A 22628-nucleotide genomic window follows, 5' to 3' on the forward strand; every position below is an offset into this window, starting at 1 on the left:
TGTCGCATGAGAGAGAGGTATCAGTCTTGCTTGTCAGTCTCAGGTGCAGAGTAGGGCTTCAGATTAAGCTGTAATGCTCCTCATCATCATGTCATTACCCTAATACCAAAGTGACGGGTACACTGGCCAGTGGGGGAGAGAGCCCCAAAATGATGGAGGAAGGCTATAATGAATGTCTGCCATCTGTCCTTCCTTTCCCCTTCGAGCATCAGCGCTGTGCTCGAACTTCAATGTAGGATAGTCACACACTCAGTTAACTAATAAATATAATGCGTGGAAATGATAAATAATATATATTATTATATAAATAACAACAACAACAACAACAACAACAAGAAAAGCGAGGGAAGAAAAGTTTGGAGATGTTTAAGAATCACAGCTGCTGTCTGAACAACACAACCGAGATTTACGGGCAAATGTTTGGGAAAGAGGGCGTCAGGGAAATTGGGTGTCTAGGCAAATCCATTTCTTTTATTGGTCATCCATCTTATTAGCAGATGTCTGGGGAGGAGAGATCCAATGGGGTGCAAGATACAACCAGCTGCTTTATGTCTTCACACCCTCCTGAGGTCACAGCTGGACCCACCTTACGCAGTCAGCCTTTTAATTGCTGTGGGAGTTACCTCATATTCTTCAAATGAGAGAATCCTTCATCAGTGCACCATTTTACTGGAGATGCAAAAAAAGGGGGTTGTAGGCACTGGGTATTTTTCCCCACACAAACTAAAAGAAAAGCTGCTGTACGATACATTTATCTGAAATTTGTGATGAAGACATCGTCAGTGGAGCTGAAACGACTAGTTCAGAAGTTTTCAAACTGTGAGGCTTGGCCCCCCTTGGGAGATGTGGGAGAGTTGAAGGGAGGGCGCAGAGGGAGAGACATGAGGCAGATACTGCGAGAGGTGGAGCATCCAGGAGCATGACGGTGCTCTAAAAAAACAACAGGAAGTTTGGCCTGTCTACCAACACGGTAAGCAGCTGCAGGGGGATTATTCAATTAATGAATCGACTGAAAATTAATGAGAAATTTTGATAAATCAACTAATCATTTAAGTAATTTTTTCCAAGCAAAAATGCCAAACATTCTCTGGTTCCTGCTTCTAAAATGTGAAGATTAGCTACAGCTATTGGATTAACTACTGGACTGTTAGTCAGACAAAACAAGCAGTTTGAAAAATAATTCCGGACATTTTATAGACCAAACGATGAATCGAAACAATAATCATCAGATTAATCGTTATCTGCAGCCCTAATAGTCAGGGAATCAAAATTGCACAGAAAATACTACAACTTTTTGCCTTTCCCCTCCTTTGATGGACTTCTGTGTGCAATGTTCCTCGGGTTAAATCTGAAAAATACAGCCCAGAGATGGAGATACCAGATTTTTAATATAGATAAATGCTGTAAATTTACTCCATCCTGATTACTCTAAGCTGCACAGCCAGGAAGCAGATGTTCAATGATAAGTGATGCAAAATTGACCAGATGGGGCAAATGAAACTGTTCCCTAAAATAGAAGAACATTGAAGAACAGTGACACTGGAAAGCCAGAAACATGGTCAGTATAGACAACTTGTCAATCAAACTGTTCTAGGATAACTTTAGAAAGCTGTTAAAAATTGAGATTTTGTCCTCAATCTGCCAGATTTTAGAAGAAATCATTCAACATAAGCCTATTCATGCTTGGAAAAATGATGGAAAGTCCCAGCTCTCCTTGATATGTAGACTCATAAATGTGGAATTTTAGAAAAGTGATTCAAGCTTGGCTCATAAGCTCGAGGCCAATGGAGGTTAGGCAGCTTTAAGTGTGCAGGCTGTGGCAAGCAAGTGAGATCTGTAGGCATTTACGAGAGAGAGAGAGTGTGTGTGTGTGTGTGTCAAGCTCAGAAATACAGCTGAGAGTTGAGATTGATGAGACATACTGCTGATAGACTGAATACTCTCTCTCTCACACACACACACACACATACAGAAACTCTTTACACTGCCTTGGAGTACCACACCTTCTTACACTCACATTCATCCAGTGATGGGTGAGAGCAAAGGGAGAATAACAACTTTTGTTTTATTGCAGGTGATAATGACAAGATTAGGGTGAAAGTATGTCATAACTGGGGCCTCCCGACTGTGTCAGGGACACAGAATGTGTCAGGAATAGTCGAAAGAGGAGGACTGACCTGTATATGGAGATGTTTTCTATCAGCTGGTTGGAGGCACTGTCAAAAAGGATGATTCCCCGTGGGGAGACCTTTAATGTGACTTTCTGGAGCTTTTTCCCACTGGCTTTGGCCTGGAAGGAAAGGAAGACGGAGAAAGAAAGGGTGGAGGCCAAAAAGAGAAAAGAAAGTGTGTGAGTGAGTGAGTGTGAGTAAAAAATAAATAACTAAAAAAATCAATCTAGCTAAGTGTCAACCTTGTATTTATGTAAATAATAAGACTGCTTTTTTCAAGTCAATCAAAATCCACTGATGCCAGGGATACCAATCTTCTAAAAAAATCAAGTTACAAAGCTAATTTCCTGTCATCAAGCTTTCACGGATGCCAGACTGTAGGTCAAAAGATGGCAATTAAAAGATAAGTTAAATCCTTGGAGATATGACAGACCTTTGAACTAAACATGGCAGAGCTGTTGGCTTGAGGAGCAAAACATGCCTATTCCATAAGCCAATTAACAAAGACATTGTCAAAATAAAACACAAAAACTTAGAGAAGAGAACCTAAGAGACATCCAATCCAGAGTAAATTACATCTTTTCCAACTATGGCCGGACAAAATATTACTTTACACAAAGTCCACCTATTACACTATGACAAGTTAAAAAATATCCCATTCAGCAGTCGAACATCCTTTTCAAAGGGACACCAAGGGCAGCCAACAGATTAGGCCCAATCAGAGCCTTCCTCTCCATACATCACCGTGTCCCGAGTCCCACCATTCTGCCGCCGCTAACTTCATTATCCACTGAGCTGCCAGATCCAATAACATTAAGCCTTTTCCACCATGATAAAGCTGGCTGAGCCATATACTCAGCAACAGTGTCCAAACTAATTGCATCCTCCTCTAAATGTCAGCCTGGGCCTCGGGGGGGAAAGTAGGCAGCAAACCAGTTGCTATTCACAGAGGTGTCAGTCAGCTCATAAAACAGGAGAAAACTTCTGGATGACTATGATTTCCAAGTGGCGGAGGTGGAGGAGATGATGTGGGAAAGATACTCTGTGTGTTTGAGAGAAACTCATTTTCTGGGAATAGTTTTCTGAATAACGGTGCATTGACAAGAGGTTTTGGGCACCCTGTGTTTAAGCTATTCCAATTATGTGTGTGTGTGTGTGTGTGTCTTGCCTGCTGCAAGCGTGTAGGTGTGTGTTGTCTCTCACCGTGGCCACTATCCTCTTGACAGCAGCCGCAGACAGCTCCTCTCCTTTGGGCTGCTCAACCATTGTGACCCCCAGGTACTTGAGCTGGAACACCATGCCCTCCAGAAGGGTCTCCCTCGTGTCCGTCCAGTTCTCTGGAAGCTCTGCAGATGAGAGACACGCACCAGTGACACTTCTGCTCACCAACAACCCTGTGTGTTGTACTATAAGGCAGGCTAAGAGATGTTTGTGTCAGACATGTGTCAGTACAGCACAGCATTCTCTCAGTCCACTTGTAGGATGGTAGACTCAGCTTCTTTAGATACGACAGCAGCCAAACCATAACCTCATTATGGTCGCGTGTTTTAACGAGCACAAGTGCTCTGCAGAGAAACAGAGAGAGGGAGAGAGACGTTCTCTGGTATTACATTCACAAACACGGACCAGGTAAAGCAACAGTGATCGTTTTGACCGGCAACGTCATTAACAACAAGCCTCCTCCACACCTGCAGCTGTGAAAACAGAATCGCGAGTTGTGGGAGAGGGAAACAGAGAGAGGCGGAGCGGGTGGTGTGGAGAAGAGAAAAAGATAACTGAAAGGGAAAAGCAAGGTGAGCAGATTAAAGTAGCTGTGAGAAAACACGAAAATAAGGTGGAGAATTAAGTAGAATTAAAATGGTGAAATAAGAAATAACCTACTATAAATAAGGTAATGGGTTCTTAATATTATGGGCAAACAGAGTATTTTTATCCATGTGGTTAGAAGTCTGAAGGGACTTTGGAAATTCTGGGGTTAAGTACACGTTTACTGCAAACAACACTTTCTGCAGCTGCTTCACAGTTAAAGTCTTCAAGAGAAGACACTGTTACGCCGGGGACACACAGGAGGTGGAAGCGCCACGCTAGGTCATTTCTCCTGCGAGCAGTGTCCTGGCTGTTCACACTAGAAGCGCAGTTCTCCGTGCAGGTCAACAAGCGATTCTGCTCCTCTGCTCTTTTTTAATCACAATAAAGAGCTGATCTTTATAATAATCTCATGAATTGATAACTTAAAGCTTTGTATGTGTTTCTGCAGGGCGTCGCTTCTTCTGCAACAGTGAAGTTAAAAGGATCGCCTTGTGTGATGATCTGCAGGGAGGGACACACACACACACACACACACACACGCCTGTGTGTGTCTGCTCGTCTCTCTCGCTCTCAGTTTAGAGACAACTGACAAATATGTGGAATAAGTACTTAACTTAAAAAACACAATCACAAACAGTGATACTATTTCTAATAAATCTAGTGTATGGGCAGATCTTCATATTTTTTATCATGTGGGGGGGAAAAATAAAACCAAAAAGCACTCCAGGAGAACAGCGGGGAGAGGGGCAGAGAAATCAAGTTGTCAAGTGTTGGCAAGCATGGGATATTATTTATCAGAATCAGATCATTTATATCATAAGTAATATTAATTTCTATCGTTTCTAATAGATTATCACTGTGTTTTGTTGTCAGATTTGCTCGCAGCACGTGGAAAAAAAATAGACCAGACGCTGAAACTTTCGCTGCTGAGCGCGAGCCGGCCACATCGCACTCTGATCAGCCCAACTGGTTAACATGGGTGCCGAATGGAAGTGGGCAGCGCTTCGGGGCGCATTGCGGCCTCCTGTGGAGGCGGAAGTGCCGCCTGACTGCCTGACTGTGCAGCAGGAGCTATAGTCACATCTGGTAGCTTAGTTTAGGTTTGTGAGGTTTCAACTGAGGTTTAAAGTTTTTTCAGCTAAAACCACTATAGAGACTCTTCATACACCACAACAAAAAAAAACTTTTGAAAAAAAAAATTTTAATCAAACATCAGTGGTGGTATTTTGAATAACCATGCTTTCACTGTTTTAAACTAGGTGTCAAATACATGTTCAAGAGATAAAACTGTTTGCCAGAACTCAATTACAATCCTGCCAACTACTGCCGGGGATGTCATAAAAGATCATCTCCTCCAGCGTACTAGAGAGTGATATGTATCCAGGACTCAATACTGTAAATTCTTCTGGAGAATGAAAGACTGAGGCTGTGGTTTTGATTTCTTTTATCAGAGGAATGCTACGTGAGCTGCTCAAGGCCTTCTCTTCATATTATATCCGTATGAAGATAGCCGGGGGTGCCTGGTTACAGGACTACACCACAGAGACGGAGTAGTGAAAAAGAAAAGAGCAACAGGACCTGCCTTCCAAACAACAACAAATATTAGAATTATGTTGACAGTCCACACTAGAGCTTTAACATTCAGCAGCTTTCAAACTGACCAAACATGAGTCAATTAGGAACCAGCTGAACAAACAGTTTTCTGATACAGCCAAAGAGGAAACTAAATTTCAGAGTGGAAGTTCACGCAGTGAGACAACAAACTGATTCTCCATTATTCAGCCATTTGCTTCAACAATAAACATGCTAACTTCGCCCTGAAGCTCATAAAAAAGGTTTATGGACTTGCCGCTATGTGGTGAGATACTGAGTGGGGGCAGGGGGATCCATTTGTCTCCTCTAAAAAAAAAAAGGTAGGTCCATCAGAAAACACAATCAACAACATCACGCCCTCCCTCCTGGGTGGTCTTCATGGCACCCAGTATCTTCAGGGTGATCTAAATAGAATCCCGTGGTCACCACCACCATGTCTTTGAGATGTGCAGCCAGCTATAAATGGTAAAGAAATGAAGAAAAAAAAAAAAAAAAAAAAAAAAAAAAAGGTTCTGCTCATGTGCTTTACAATACTTTCATGAGTCTCAAATGCTGGGTTAACCCAAATAATATCAGTTTAAGTTAAGCTTTCACTGAGCAATGCATTTCATATTTTATTAGCTTTTAATGATGAAACAGTTATTGATTAGCACTTCTAATTTACATTGTCTAACATTTAAAAAAGATTATCAAAAAAAGTAAATGTATTTACTTCAAGGTGTTTTCACAACTACATTATACTATTCATCTGCAAAATGGCCAGTAGTCAGCCCAGTAAGTGAAGTGTTTTAAAGCTTTTTGAATATATTTATACTTTGTGAATACTATCACTTGGCTTAAGAACCCATATCATTTAAACCACTTATAAAAAGGCAGCATAAGCTAAACGATAACATTCCTTTCTTCTTCAGCCAAACCAAGCAAACCGTGAGTGGTTATAAGGGTCTAAATGTAGCTCTTACCAAACCTATACTTAAGTCATGGGTGAGTCTGACATTGAACACCCATTCTCAAGTTCTTGGAGCTCCTAAATGTGGGGAACAGATCAGGCTGTAGTCCTCGGCCGATCCTGTAGTTACATTAGTGCCTAGATAAGTAGCACCGTTACTGTAATAACATCTGTGGCGAGGAATCATTAGCTCCTATTCATGAACTAAATCAAGTTACCAAGTGGTCCGAGTGGACAATAAATGTCCATTACGAGGTGTAGATACGTAGGACATTTTCAAACAGTTACAAAAATATGATGGAGCTAATGCAGGCTTAAGCTCAGCTAGCATGACATTTCTAACCTTTAGTGCTTGCTCTTGTTTGTAAAAGCAACCGTGAACCTGAGTCCAGAGATTTTCAGCGTTTTCAAAAGGCAACAGTGCTGACAGGTCTGCTTCACTGGATTACAACAATCTGTCAAATGTGCTTTAAAAAACGCTCTGAGTGATTCAAGGCTTAGGAGAGATGTCATTCACATAATACACACAGCTGCAGCAGCAGGCTTGTGCTGGTCCAGCAGAGATATCAGAAGCAAGCCTCTGTACTTCAACTGCCCATACTAATGCTTGCAGGAGGCTAGTCTCTGGGGATGACCAGCAGTTCACCCTGACTGGCAGAATCTGGAATCCCCCGTCCCAAGAGATCCTGAGGAAGCTACTGTAAGACTAGACCACGCAGATGATGGGAAATCTTTAGTTCAGCCTGCCTGACATAGATGAGTAGATTAAAAAACCCCTTTTCAACCTCACTGTAGCAGATTTAGTGAGCAATAAAACAACAGCTTTCTTCAAAAACTGACACAATGGCAGTTCAAATGAGCAACTCACGAACTGGAGCTATTTTTAGACTGGTGCATATACCCAGAGTGCAGCTTTGTATGGAATAATAATCCATTTTCATATTGGTCACATTTGCATTCACACAACCAACCCCCAACCCAACACCAACACCAGTATCAGCCCCCTCCACGGCAGCTCTCTGCAGCTGCCGTGCTGATTAGAGCAAACTTCAAAGGCTTCTTGGCTACGCTGGAGCTCTGGCTGGTCAGCAAGCGCAGCTCGCCTGGGTGACACTGCCTGTAACTAAGCCAGAGTAAGCAGGGAATGGAGCGCTGATGGTTGCTCAGTGGAAGGGGATGGGATTGTGGAGGCAGGTAGAGGGCCGCAGCTGCTGCAAACATCAGTGAGTGTAAGATGTGCGAGGGTTTGTTTAGCCAATCATCTTCAAAGAATAATGGGGCTAATGAGCCAGTGGGGTTCATTCAGTCTTGCTCTGGCTCCTGCTCTGCAAGTCTTCACAGGACCAGGTGCCCGCGCCCAGAGCCTCTGGAAAACTTTTTACAGCTGCCCAGCTCAGCACCTCTTCACACACTCAAACCATTACATAAATATCAACCACACTACAGAGTTGTTCATGCCAGACGAGGGAAATGTGTTACGGAAGAAGACTCAGTGAACAGTAACAAAACAAATAGCTGCTGGTTGACCGCCAAATGATGGGAGCTTGAAAAATAAGAATTTACCATTCCCAGCATCTGTCAACACTGGATTAACTCCCAGATGCGACTCTGCCTGATGGTCGATCTTCCAAATAAAGAATTAAAGCCCTCAAACAGAATGGCGACAATCTCCTTTGCTCCATTGTTGGGCTTTAGCAGATAAACGTTGGTCTCAGAGTCGAAATATAATATTTGTTGCTGCCAAATTAGTTTGTCTGAAGGTCAAGTTAAGGTTAATATTTTTTAACTGGACAGTTAATGTTGCAAAATAGCACTAACTGTGTATTTTTGGCTCCTTATATGTACAAATCATGCCACAATTCAATAGAAAATATAAGTATATATATAAATAAAGAGGAGATGATGGGAAAATGGTTACTTGTCTCTGTCCAAAAGTTGTTTTCCGGTTACCTTTTGGCTAGCTAGTTTTAACTGTCGATAATTACTCATTTCATGTGTAGTTTGTGACGTGATAACAGTTAGTGCAGCAATGTGCCGTACTCATAGCCCTTGACAAAAAAAAAAAAACCCATTGGCAGCCACTCATTGAAGCGTATCATTCAGCCTGTAATCACACAGCCAGTGTGAAGTCCTCTCTGCCAGTCAGATGGAAACCTGCTCCTATCCCCTCTGTCTCCTCCTGCTTCAGACAAGTCTCAACACTCCACCGGCAAGGCTCAGCCAGTAGAAGAGAAGAACCAAGAAAATACATGCAGCTACTTCCTCGCTCTGCAGTTCACCGAATCTGAACTGGAGTAAAAGTCTACAAACGTTTAAAACCTCTATAATCACAGAGTGTAAAAAGCAGCCAGGTTTAATAATACAGGAACATCAGACTTCTGGATCAAATGCTCCTGTCGATGAGTGCGATAAGAGGTCATTAAAGCAATAAGGTTTCTTCAGAAAGAATGTGTCTGATGGCATTTTAGACTGCATGAGAATGTCAAAATGTGTTTAAGACACATTTAAAATTCCTAAAATCTGTGATATTTCGACGTGTTTCAATTGTATTACCATTTCGAGGGAAATAGTCTGCACAACTTCTCAAAATCTAAGAAAAGACTAAGCCTACGCCATATCATACCACCTTTTCCCCATTACCTCTGCTTTGACAGACTTTTCTCTGATATGGAAAAGGACACCAGTATTAACAGTTACTGCAGGCTATATATACTGTGTACGACCAACTGTGGCCAAGATTTGCAGAGTTCCGGCAGGTTATTGGAGCTGTGGGGTTCAATGATCCCGCGAGCAGAAATCCAGACAGTCTGTTTGTTGTCGGAGGGCTCCGAGTGTCAGGCCAGGCTGTGGTTATCCGACCGCTCTGGTGGTTACACAAGACTGTTATGGAAGAAAACGCACTAGAAAGGCCTTAGTCTCTTCTTTAAGATCCGATCATTTGAGTCTATGCATAAGCTGGGACTTTTCATGAAGATTTAATGAAGCTAAAACTACAGAGGAAGTTGGGCCCTTTTGATGCAACAAGAGATCTGGAAAGGCAAGACAGCACAGAGGCCTCGGGAATTATAATCATAGGGATTTGAGGGCTGAGCCTGCGCGGCATTAGAGCATGAGAAGGGGTGGTGGATGTGGTGGTGGTGGGTAATTTGGTCAAAGCAAACACAGAAGAACTGGACAAGGAAGGGTCGGAGAGGATCACTCCCTGTCAACGGCCAGCGACAGTGACAGTAATGAGGAGAGAAGATCTGCTCTTCATGGCCTTACCTCTTTAAGAAGGGAAGACAGACAGAGGGGGAGGGAGGGAGACAGACAAGACAGGCAGAGGCAGCGAGACATTCATAAATGAAGAACAAGCTGATAAAAGAGAAAAAGGAAGTGAGGCAATCGTGAAATGAAGTCCAGGAATAAATACCAGGAAAAATATGCAAATGAAGGCAGCTAGTCAAAATTCTCACCATAAATTCACATACGTACACACAACAAACGTAATGGACAATTAGGGAGATGCAACAGTTTAATCACCGTGGAAACAGCAGGAGCGCTCTGCTATGCTGTGAGTGCAGGCTAAATAAGGTAGTTAATACTCTGGGGCTGGCAGAGAGGGAGATGTGCATGCAGCGACACAGGCATAAAAACACAAATCACCACAGTGCTATCCTGACAACTTAGTCGTTTTATCACTGAGATCTAGCTTGCTTCCAGCCAACATTAATACTGCTTCTGTGCTTGAAAATGGATGAAAACGCTTCTCTAAATACAAGCTATGATTGCCCAACGATTGAGGACAGACAGAGATGAATTAAAGATGAAAATGCCCACTCTTCCTCCCAGTCAGTGATACTTTCGTCAACCGAAAACCAATTCAAATTCGTGACAAAGCCGAGTAGGTTATATGACTATGGTGTGACTGAGTCAGATCTACTGCGACTTTACACAATATTTATCACAGCAAATAGTAGGAGTTAATGTTCTAGCAGTATCCGGGAAAATCCTTTTACATCCTTGTTATTGACATCATTCTACAAGTGATACCAGATTTTGTCAGCAAAGCTACACTAGGCCACAGCAGTTAGTTATGTGGGGATTCTAGGGAACGGGGAGGGGGGACTAGCAGCATTGTGGCCCAGCTTGGTTTAACATACAAACACAAATAAAGACTTTCAGGTCAACAGTCAAAGCACCACCACCACCACTCTCCAGCTCCAGCAGGCTCCACGAGTCGAGCCTGCTGCAACGAGCCTGCTGCAACAGTTCTTTTCAGTGGTGTCGCACTGGCGTCAGTGCATGAGTGAAAGGAGAGAATCCATTCCCAGCGCGTTCATCTGAGCCCTCTGGATCCCAAACTGTGAATGAGTCATTGTTTTTGGTCTGGCTGGACACACTCCTGCCCACCTGCATACCTTCTCGCAAACAAGTTGGGAAATTAATACATTTTCACTGGGGCCTCTGTCATTTTAAAACACATGTGCTTCCAAACAAGGAAACAAGCACTGAAACCTGGCAAATAACAGGCTCTCAATTCTTGCTTTGGTTAGAGATGTGTGTCACCCTGGGATATTGAGAAAAGGTGTGTACTCTGGCTGCCTTTCACACTATGGACAGAAGTAGCCTAACACTATCTGCTCCTTAAGTCACGGGCAATTCTCAACCCAAACAAATTGGCGTGAGAGGGAATCTGTCGTGTTTGGGTGCAAACAGCAGACCAACAATTTCTAAAAGTCAACAGCTGGGCACAGTGCATTTGTCAGCGACTGTTTTCAGCAGCCGGTTGATACACATTTTGTGAGCTAGGATTTCCAGCAGCGTGTATTTAGAATCCAAATAAACTACACCAAATAAACTACAGTACCAATGTTCATCGTAATAAAGAAACATGTCACCCATTGCAAAAGGTGTGGCTCACTAATGTGTTTTTAATAGTTTTTGGACTACAATGGAAGTATATGGCACAGAGAAATAAGAGACTTATTCTTTAAGACAAATCACAAACAACCTTTGAAAACAAAGGGAGTGTCTAAAAGATCAATAGTTCCCAATTACTAAGATATATTCCAACTGCAACCAATCACTAAAGCAAAATTTGCTCATGTATCTTCAGCTATTTAAGGCCTCAGCTGACCTAGGACTGTGCTAAGATGACCTCCTCTTATCTCACAACGACAAGACACGTGCGAAAAAGACCTATTCCAGCATTATTAGATTCCAATCAGGACACTTTGGGCTAATTTAGAAACTGCCGACTCAGATGAGGAAAGACGCCTGGAGGGATACACAGAGACACAGCACAAAGCTTGCTGAGAGAGCCTTGGACAACCTCTAACTATGCCACAAAAAAAAGTTAAGTCCTACAATTCTATTGTAGACTATCTTCTGTGGTTGAGTCTCATGTAACCATGTTATGTACTGTATTGTATGTGACCTTATGTGTTCTGTTCAGGCTGTTGATTTCAGTGCAGGTCAGAGACGAGCACCACCATCACCACTTCTTAAAAAGAGACACAAAAGAGCCATTACAGGAAAAGGCTGAGAGAGCATTGTTAAGAAGAGAAAGACTGAGTGTTACTCAAAGGGAAAAAGTGTGTTACTACACATGGGGCGAATGTCACTGTCTGTCCCTGCCTGGTACAAAGACTGATCCAGTATTCTTGTTCCCCCTCTAACTTCAGCTTCTGTGGAAAGGATACAGGAAATGTTTTAAATATCATCGGAAACCCAGGTCAAAGTCTCGCTGTGTGACATACACAAATACACCAACAACATTAGATACAAATGACCGCAGAGACATACACTACAGGCCAGTTCACTAAAGGAGCAATCGATACAAAGTAAGACGAACAGTCAGTGGGGGATCCTTTATGCCCAGCAGCCTGTGACCTCTTTTTTCTTTGTCCTTGGGCTCCAGGGTGCTACTCTAATTTCATCTTCTACACCAGCAGGCTTATGATATTCTTAAATTTCTGTGTTGGAGCATTCCCAATCATACAAAGGAAGTGTTGCATGACTGTGTAGCTATCAGTATTTAATTTGATGACCATTCAAAACAATTCCAGTTGGGTGAAGGAAAGGATTTGCAGAGGATAAGAGTCTTATAGTCACGGTTTAAGTCGTGAGACACGCATGTGTTTCAGTATTGGCTAAATCCACTCAAAGACGGAAAGTGAGGAGAGGGAGAGGGAGAAGAAATGAGTGGTCATGCCAGTCAGGGATTACAGCTGACGACCTGCTGAGGCCAGAATGTACTCTCAACAAGAAGCACGGTTATGAAACGTATCCTTAAAGCACCCTGTGCATAGCCATGCTAAACAGGAGGAGCTAGTTTCTATTGCAACTCAAATGATAATGACAAATAAAGATGCCATTTTTATAAAGTGGGCTGGGTGCATCTTTAAAGCTAGGGTAGGTAATGCAAGACAGCTACATACTGAAATGATCCAACCAAATAATTTCATATTGGATGGGCTTGTTACAGGCCTGACAGCCACAGATAATAGATTGTTCTCCCCCCCAAAACATTTGATTCATTGATTGGTGTCAGAATGTAAAGAGAATTTCCAAAAAAAAAAAAAAAAAAAAAGTGTTGGCAGCGCACATTTGATGACCGTGATGCTCGTGCATTAGTGCGATATGTAAGGAAACAAACAGAAGAGCAACTCTTCCTCAGGTGACTTGAGGGCGTGACCAGAGTGTCAGCAAGAACAGTCGGTCGACAATTACATAGAGAGGTTTATTATAGTAGGGTTGCAGTGCATAAACCCCTCATTACAAAGATGAATGCACATTTGAGAGTTCAGTGGTGCAAAACCCATTGGCACTGGTCTACAGAGATGTGGAAAAAAAATGATATGGTCAGATGAGTCATCCTTCACCATACTCTCGACAAGTACATGCGTGGCGTACACCAAGAAAATGGTACAGGCTTGAATGCTCGACCCTTACAGTGAGGGGATCCGGTGGCTCTGTGGGGGGCATGGTTTGGGTCCACTTGTCCCCTTAGAGGAAAGGGTCGCTGCAAATCAATACAAAGTTGTTCTGAGTGATCACCTTTCTATGATGAAACATTTCTATCCTGATGGGAGTGGTCTCTTGGAGAATAACAGTGCCCCCATCCATAAGGCACGAGCGGTCACTGAATGCTTTGATGAGTATGAAAATGATGCGAATCATATGCTATGGCCTTCGCAGTCACCAGATCTCAAACCAATTGAGCACCTATGGGAGATTTTGGAGTGATGTGTTCGATAGCTCTCTCCACCACCAAATGAGGGAATGAGGGAATATCTTTTGGAAGAATGGTGTTCATCCCTCCAATAGAGTTCCAGAGACTTGTAGAATCAATGCCAAGGAGCATTGAAGCTGTTTTGGCTGCACGAGGTGGCCCAACACCTTAGTGAGAGACTTTATGTTGGTTTTTCCTTTGTCGTCACTTGTCTGTATCATAGACTGTAGAAAACATGAAAGTAGTGTCTGCAACATCAACCATAGGTTTCTGAAGAGCCGTTGTGAAGCGCGAAGTGGGCGGCTCTGGCCATCACCATCTTGGCAGTGCCCGACTCTGAATGTTGACTGAATCAAAAAATGGGCAAAGAGGTGTAGGTGAGGCTTGCTGGACCACCTAGCGGCAAGCCAACTGATAAGGCACCCACCTGTCACTCAAAGCGGCCACTTCCTTACTTATGCGTAACTTTAAGCCTTAATATATTTAAACGGGTGAGTTATAAAGAAATTCACCTCCCTCACAGTTATCATGAAGGGGGAAATTAGCTATAGAGACCAAAACTGTTTTTTTGTACCAGGCTTTGCTGCGGGTGAAGAAAGTAAAGCCAAAATGATTATAAACATAAAAATAATGAGATAATTGATGAATCGTTTTAGTTTGTTTTTTTTTAAGCAAAATTGCAAAACATTGGATTCCACCTTCTCAAATGTGAAGGATTTGCTGGTTTTCTTTGTCAGACGTTAGAAAACTGAATATTTGGGGGTTTCAGACCGTTGGTCAGACAATTGCGTTGATTATGACACACCTCCTGATCGAAGCTGATAGTGATTCCACGCTGGTATTTGACACACAAACCCGAGACCTGCAGCAATAGAATGGGACCCTACCTGGAGCCATTCAACTGAATATAATAATTTGGACCCAGCCCAACTCAAGTCCAGGGTCAGCTCTCTGTTACTAAGAACCGAGAGGACCCACAAGGACCTCTAAACCAAACCAGTACAATAAAAACAGCATAAAATGAAAAAGAAATAAACCATTCCTTTGTTCAGTCACATTTCACCACAAGGGCTGATGAATATCCTTCTTGTTCAACTAGTCAGTGTTTGACACACAGGACCACAGATTTGCGCAATGTGTCCCTGAGATTTTGGAGTTGTGCATGTCAGCTTCTCTACAGCCTGTCTCCAATATGATTATGTGCTTCTTTGCAGAGACATGTTTCAACTTTTAATTTTGGCAGCAGTGACAGACACACAGGTGGAAGCAAGAAAGACAGGTCAATGAGAGGTAAAGGAATCTTCCGTGGATAAAAATAATCCCCTTGCATTGCCACGGACTTCATACACAAGATGAGTTTAGAGTAAAGGGTGTGTCATAAGATTTCACTACCACTGGCAGTGAGATTTTCTCCAAGCCATAGCTCTGGGTATATGGGGACCTTGAAGAAAAAAGAAAAGACAAGTTTTGGAACAAGCATCAGAGTGGGTGCTAAAAAAGAACAAGTCCTACCTGAATTACAAGCTCACCGGGGGGGGGGGGGGTTGCACTAATGTCTTGCTCATGCTTTAGGAGCTGTAGAGCAATGCTCTCATCATGCCTGCAGTATTATCTAGTGTTATTAACTCACTTGCTCAGAACAAACTAACAGGGAAGGAGTTGTAATTGCTGGGGACACTTAATGACCAACAACGTAACTGCTCCCAGGCTGAGATAGCTGTTTAAATATACTTAATTGGGATTTATAGGCTTTCCCCTTGCTGTAAAAGTCTTAGATGGTGTTTATTTAGTCACCAAGTTCCCATACTAACAATGAAGCTAAAGATCTGTGAACTAACACACAGACCATATGTCTACACATATGGTTGAAGGAGATTACATCAATTATTTCTTACCAGGAAGGTGAACTGGTTAGCCATTGTGCTTCCTGCCCAGACTTCCCTTCTGGCTTCACAGGATGGCATAGTCTTTCAAAGTACTGTGACAAAGTGGGACAAATATGTTCTATTTCCTTGGATAAGAAAAAAAAACTATCTTAGCAGGGGACTTGGTTTTCTAATTTAGTTTCTGCCATAAATGTGTTTAATTATAAGATGTCTTTTGGAACTAATTTTGCAGTTTACACAGAAAGGAAAATTGTGTTTACTCTGAAATAATAAACACATGGGAACAGGTATACATTTTTCTAATCACAGGCAACTGAATGCAATATAGCAAAGTGAATAACAGATGCAAGTCGATCGGCTTTTGCTTCACAAATTCATCATAGTGCAATTTACTGCTCAACCTAGCCTAGCCAGTTACTGGTGTAATGATAACAATTCTGATCCTGTATCCTATTTTTCCTGCTGTGTCAGCTGAAACAAGATAAAGTCAAACATCCATTTCCCCACAAGATTAAAAATCGTCCTCTGGGAGAAACAGTGACAATGCATGATTGTGCAGTCCTGTCCACAAACACATTCACATGTGACTCCATACACTGACTCCACACACAGAAGCAGCTTACAAATACAGAAGATCTAACAGGGCTATAAATCAGAGAGGAGTTTACAACTCCATGAAGGAATCCTGCAGGAAGCAATCTCCATTACAGCCTGACAGCCCTCTTTGGATGACTTTGTCCAGGGGACACTGACTGACCAGGGCAGGGCCAGAGGTGCAGACCACAAACTAACTATTGTAAAATTTAAAAAAAAATAAAAAAATAACAGTTCGTAAGATAAAAAAATAAGGTAATTAAGACCTACTGTGTCTGTCATTAACCGTTATGCCATTTAAATTAAAGCTACAGATGAATTATTTAACACCACCTTCTATCACTCCAGTGATGCTATCTGAATAATGTACAAAATGCTATTGAGTCAACAGCTACACCAACTACCATCTTCGGTGGCAGGATCGTCAACATTGGCTCACACGTCTAGGTGTTACATATGATGCAGTCTAAATGGTTTAAGATCATACGCACTTCCTCATTAGCCATCTGCATGGGTCGAATGACATCCTAATATGTAGCTGCTTCAATACTGACAACCTCACAGAGACAGCTCGTTGACCAGGAACATGGGAGGGAACTGTCTCTCCCCAATGCAGACAGGGATTTTCTGCCTCCCACACTTTTCAGATTGGCAAAGAAAATAACAGGGCCTTCTATACCTAGAAAGATGGTAGAAGTTACATACCACCCCCCCCCAAAAAATGGGAACTATTTGGATGTAATGGGAGGGCAGCACAGGGAAGCATTTTGTCAGCTCTGCAGACTGCCAAAAAGCAACTGAGCTGCTTATAACTATACAGGAAGTGACATGGCTGACACATTCTTGCCCATGCAGAGGCACACGACCGCAAAAGCAAGGCAAACGCAGCAAAGTAGGTGCTAATGTCAGCCTACTTTAAATGTTGACAAGCAGTGATCATTAAAGAAACACAGGGCAGTTTTATGAAAACAATACTGGATCCTGTTGTGATCGAGGACTGACAGTGGTAGAAAAGGAATGCAGTGCTGATAGATGCCAAAGAAGTGAATAGGCTGCTTTGACAAGGGCAAGCCTACACACAGGAGAGAGAGGCAAGCTTACTGGAGACATGTGGCAAAACTTTGCCTCAAATTATGGACCTGGCTAAATCTAGGAATGTTGTATTTTTGACTTACACATCCCAGGTCAGAAGGCACACTACTAAAAAGGAATTACTATTTTTTTTTTATCCTGTGGTCTAAATTACAACAGTATCTGGATACATATCGTGTAAAAAAACAAAAAACGAAAAAAGCAGAAACTTACTGACATTACATGATGAAACAAGTTGCCTTTTATTCATGACTATGCAGTTCACTGGTGACTACTGAAACACAGTTAAACATATAATTATATCACCAGATTAAAAAAAAATGAAAAAAAATGGAAAGATGAACAGTTATTTGATCATAGACAAAACAGGAACCTCAGATGAATAAGTAATGTGGGTGAAGAAATTATATGATAGATACAAAATGATTGACAGAACCAGCTTCTCCCTGCTTAACTGTCTGTTTGTGGCAGCAGCAGCAGCAAGAGAGAGAGAGAGAGAGAGAGAACGATATTTTTTGCCTCAGATTGAATGTGGGGTCATGGCAAAGCTCACCATCAGCCTAAGCTTCCGCATTTGGGATTGATTGGTCGTTAGCCCTCTGCAACCACTGCCTGGTCAGATGTGGAGGGACAGTGCTGATTGTGCATCACTCACCACAGAGAGGAGTGGACCAAAACAAAGCATCGATTGCACTGTCTGACACGTGTGACATCTTGCTGCCAACTGGTCTATTGTCTATGAAATAAAAATAAAAGGGGGGGGAGTCATGGGAGCAGGGGACATCCCCCCTTTGTGTAGGCATACATAAAAAGGGTCTGGGTGGCTCAGCCTGCATGTGAGAGCCACGCTAGCATTGTCAGGGTGATCACGCTCAGCCGCCTGGGTGATGACTGTACACATTGGAGGGAATAACAATATGGAAAACCCAAGTAAATTCTAAAGGTGGCTTTCATGATAATTAAACCGTAATCTGATTTTGGGATTAGGATAAAAGAGACTACCCTATAAGATTTAGACTATGCAACCCCTTTCTTATACAACCTCTCATTGTTTGTTTCACATAGTGTATCGCCTAGCAACAGTGTGTTGCTAGGATTGTACAGCCTTCATCTTTTCATGCCTTTTCACTCCCGTGACTCCCCTACTTCTCTCTCTCCAGTCGCTCAACAGACCAGATCGCAGGATTAAGCTCCCCGCTGAGCCTCTGGTGTACATTTCAAAACCGTGTCAGTCAGTCCGCAGAGTGACGTGGCAGACAACCACAGGATTTCACGTGAACCTCAAACTCTGGTCGTGACACGCGTCGGCTTTCGGTCCGGGTGAATAAAAACGAGCAACTCATTCGACTTGTTGAAGATAAGCGGAGGACGAGTTTGGGAGCTGAACTTGCTGCTCTGTGCGCAGAGGAGCCTCAACGGGAGTCAGGTTACGAGCAGCGGAGCGCTGCTGTCACTTTCAGCGTCAAGTTCAAAAACATAACAAAACATTTCCGACTTTAAATGCTCGCTCTAATGGTAAAGTGTTCGTTTTTCAAGACGCTAGGTCTATCAAACACGCCCCACGCTGACAGCTAGTTTGTCCCGAACAACTGTAGCTGACTGTGGTCACAGACGAGTTGTAAAGTGACGCTAAGTACACGCCGGTTATAATGTTAGCTCCTTGTCGAGGCTAGCTCGGTTTAGCCAAGTTAGCCTTGATTTAGCCAAAGCAGCACCAGCTAACGCCTTCACGATAATGTATTGAACGACTGAGTACTCACTTTTATGTCTGCCCGAACCCCACGACTGTTTGGCGATACTGGGGCTCCGTATAATTGCCCTTCCAGCGGATTTCAAAGCGTCCATATCGTAATCCAAAAGTGGGGCAAAGAGCCCGACAAGCGTCTGTTCGTTTCTGTCGAAACACTTCGCTTGGTTTAAAACAGCCCTGTCCCGTCCAAACTTTATTTCGGCTGGTGTTTTGTCCCCTCCGCACTGTTAGCTTTTAATCGATGGTAGATTATCATGTTCGTCCTCCTGGGCGGCGTTATGTATGTAAATGAACCGGGTAACGTTCGTGACGCCCGTTTGTGGAATCACGCGAGTGAGGTTGTTGCAGCAACCAACAACGCTCACATCCTGGGCGGGCGGTGCTGCTGCTGCTGTTCCTGTTACTACACGGTACAGATTTACTCCCAGTGACACATGATTTGGTAGTCTCATCACGGGCGGTGTGTTGTTAGACCTCTCATGTTTAATTCAGCCACATGACTTCTTCTTTATTGAGCTTCTATTCAGTGGAAATGTCAGTAATGTCATGACCAGAAATAGTTTGGTTTGGAGGGTGAAACTACTTCAATTCAGTTGACTCACCTTTTCAGGTTTATGTAGCACTATATAGCAGCTAAATCCATATTATGGATTATAGTAACATCTATCCTCTGACCATTATGCTGTTAGTGAATGATTTTGTTCATTATTGTGTTTTCCTTATGGCAACTGGCTAAACGTCATACTCCACAATCCTATTTATTATCACAAAAATGTCCTTTCAATGCCTGGTTTTTGTTACATATTCACTTAATATAATATTATTTCTGATTAAGTGTATCCTATTCGCTCTTCTGTATGTAACCCTAGCCCCCATATTCTGCCCAAGTGCTCTGATGGCCCATCATTCAAGTGAACAGCTGCAGGGGAGGAAGGCTGTAAAGGTCCTGTCCTGGAAAAGTCCCTGCTGGACATCTGGAGGAGAGGGGTCTCCTGATGAAAAAAATATGAAGTTAGGGAGATCTAGACCTCTTTTCACAGTCCTGAAGAGGAAACCCTGCTGGCCAGCCAGAAGCAATTCATGTCATATTGACCTCTTTTGTGCATGATTAAAAATACATGTTTAATGGCCAAAAGGATAACTCTTCTGACAGATGAAATATCTCTGAGATCAAAATGACCCTTTGTAACCTTTTATAGTCCAACTTTCTGCAGAGTGTGAGACTTTTTAGATGATGCATGGACACAATATAGATCAAGTATGTTTAGTGAGATATGCCAACCAATGTAGCAGGCACCATCATACCCACAAATAATATTTTTCTATTTATGCTTGGGTCGAACTTTAATACCTTTTCAGTACCGAGCAAAATATGTCCATAGCACATAGTAACTTTAGTCTTATTTAGTAATTCTTTGATAACATCCTGATTTTGTATTGTAATATTTGCTGATTATTGACTGTTTTTAGGCAAAGTTTTTCTTGTGTTGAGACGACATTAAGCATTTTGTTACGCGGAAATTGTCCTCAAAGTAAGAAATATGTTGGTGCCGAAACTTTTGAATCGAATTGGGTCCATTATTGAAACATTTAAAATCATACCAAGTCCGATTTCTACGTTGAGTTTCACTGAGCTTACATCATCACCCACCAAATGAATCACTCAGGAGAATGGCTTTCAAAAAATCTTGCAGTACCAGATTTCATAGAAGATGACAAGCTCAGATACAAGAGTACAATACAATACAATATTGCCTAATATGTCCTTGAGGACATACATCACCACTGCACACAACGTCACAATCTGAAGCTCAGTTAGCAGTGACATAGCACTGGGTTTGTTTTGTACAAAAAATGATTCCAAGGGAGAATTATCAGCACATCAGTGTAGCACTGTAAACTACACAATCCCTCTGTACTCAGGCAGGCGCATTCCTTTTAAATTACTGTTTGTTTATTGGCGTTTACAACCACACTTCACTGAAAGGCTTGAGACAAAAGAGTGCACTCTCTTAAAATAATAAATCTGCCAGTTATTGAAGCAGGCAAGACCTACCTTGACTTTTAAAGCAGCCACATATGTAATAGTCAGCGCCGCCGCTCCCACCACGCGCATCACGCACTGTGCGTAGGGCACCAAGTGCTGAGGGGGCACCAAAAATAGCCTAATGAATTTTTTTTTTTAAATGCCGGTATTATTTAATTAGCCTATAGAAATATTAGGCACATTTTAGCCATGTATATGTAACAAAAAAGGTGGAACAAGAAAGATATTTAACAATTGCTCTAGTCTAGTCCCCCCCCCGCCCGTGCTGGATGGTCCGTTCCGGTTGTTCGCGCGGGCGCCTGCCTGACGCAGTTTGACAGATTTGAGCATGGCTCCGAAAAGACAGCAGGAGTCGGGTGCTGAGAAACGAAAGAAGAAGAAACTGCGAGATGATGCCCGTGCATCACTTTCAGGTAAGTCCATGTTTAATCATTCATAAATACGGGAAATGTGCTGCATGTGCGTGCTGCTGCTAATCGTAATGCGCCTCGAACTTGCTGACGGTAATGTTAGCATTAGCAAACTATGTTATTATAACTTACAACTTCGGTGCAAGCTAAATTGAGATTTTACGGTTAAACATTACCTATTTTAAAAATAACTGACCTGACACCAACTAGCTGTTACTTTTTTTTTTTTTACTATCTTTCTTTAGATATTGAGCAGTAGTTTATGGTTTATTTTGACGTGACGGTGGTTAATACTTTCTCAGTAACGTTAACAGTTAGCAGTCAGTGCAGTGCACATGGTAGGCTAACAATTCCTGTTATGTATATATATATATAAAATATAAAATGTCATTATGAATTATATAAAGCAAACATTACTGTTGATTTGTGTGCATTATCGCACCTCATTCTATTATGCTTTATATTAGAGTAGATTTAGATTTACATTTATTTATTCATTTAGCAGATGCTTTTATCTAAAGCGACTTACAAATGAGAACAATAGAAGCAGTTAAACTAACAGTAGGACAACAATATGCAAGTGCTATGCCTATGACCCTTCTCAGTTTAATCTAACGCAGAATTTTTTTTATTGTTTTTATTTTTAATAATAGATAAATAAGGAATAAAGGGGGAGAACTGCTTGGCTGCCATGCTTTCAGTTATAAATGTTTATTATATTTTTCTGGTATAAGAGTCTTTGTTTGAATATTTTGTCTCTTTCTATACTGATCCTTTTTCTTCGTATTTCTAAATTATTGCAGGGGCAATGCTGAGATACGTCATTTAGGAGGAGCAGACTGAAGACAAGAAGACTGACTATTCTTGTTTGTACTTATTGATGATTATTTAATTTAATTTATTCAAAGTGACATTGAATTTGCAAAAAAAAAGTCTGGATTATTTTGATATTTTTTTATTTTGCTATTCTGTTTACTGTTTACAAAGTCAGCAAAGCTGTGAAGATTTTACTTTCTCTTTTTAGTGTTCTTAAGTTTTATACTGTGATGCTGCTATTGTGTGTTATTGGTATTGAGTTATGTTTGGTAATAAAAAGTTAAACTGGCAAAAA

At 42.0% G+C, this 22628-nt stretch overlaps 1 protein-coding gene and 1 long non-coding RNA gene across 6 annotated transcripts in view; one reads left to right on the forward strand and one right to left on the reverse strand.

Annotated features, from left to right (window-relative positions):
* The window catches only part of ldlrap1b (low density lipoprotein receptor adaptor protein 1b), a 33038-nt gene extending 13717 nt beyond the window's left edge, over positions 1 to 19321 (reverse strand). For 2 of the 5 annotated variants that reach the window (XM_044167917.1, XM_044167918.1), the window contains exons 1-3: positions 19071 to 19318; positions 3375 to 3517; positions 2178 to 2290 (exon numbers count right to left, since the gene is read on the reverse strand). In XM_044167917.1, coding sequence (XP_044023852.1) covers positions 2178 to 2290; positions 3375 to 3517; positions 19071 to 19155 — 341 coding nt within the window. In that variant the 5' untranslated portion in view covers positions 19156 to 19318. Of the gene's footprint in view, positions 1 to 2177; positions 2291 to 3374; positions 3518 to 19070 lie in introns of all 5 variants that reach the window. The other 3 variants (XM_044167919.1, XM_044167916.1, XM_044167915.1) reach the window with 3 other exon arrangements.
* A 10-nt stretch (positions 19322 to 19331) lies between these two features.
* LOC122862429 lies at positions 19332 to 22628 on the forward strand. Its single transcript, XR_006374695.1, has 2 exons — positions 19332 to 19470; positions 19930 to 22628. It is a non-coding gene; the product is annotated as an uncharacterized LOC122862429 (long non-coding RNA).

Source organism: Siniperca chuatsi, linkage group LG15, assembly GCF_020085105.1.
Source record: "Siniperca chuatsi isolate FFG_IHB_CAS linkage group LG15, ASM2008510v1, whole genome shotgun sequence".
NCBI classification, from domain to species: domain Eukaryota; kingdom Metazoa; phylum Chordata; class Actinopteri; order Centrarchiformes; family Sinipercidae; genus Siniperca; species Siniperca chuatsi.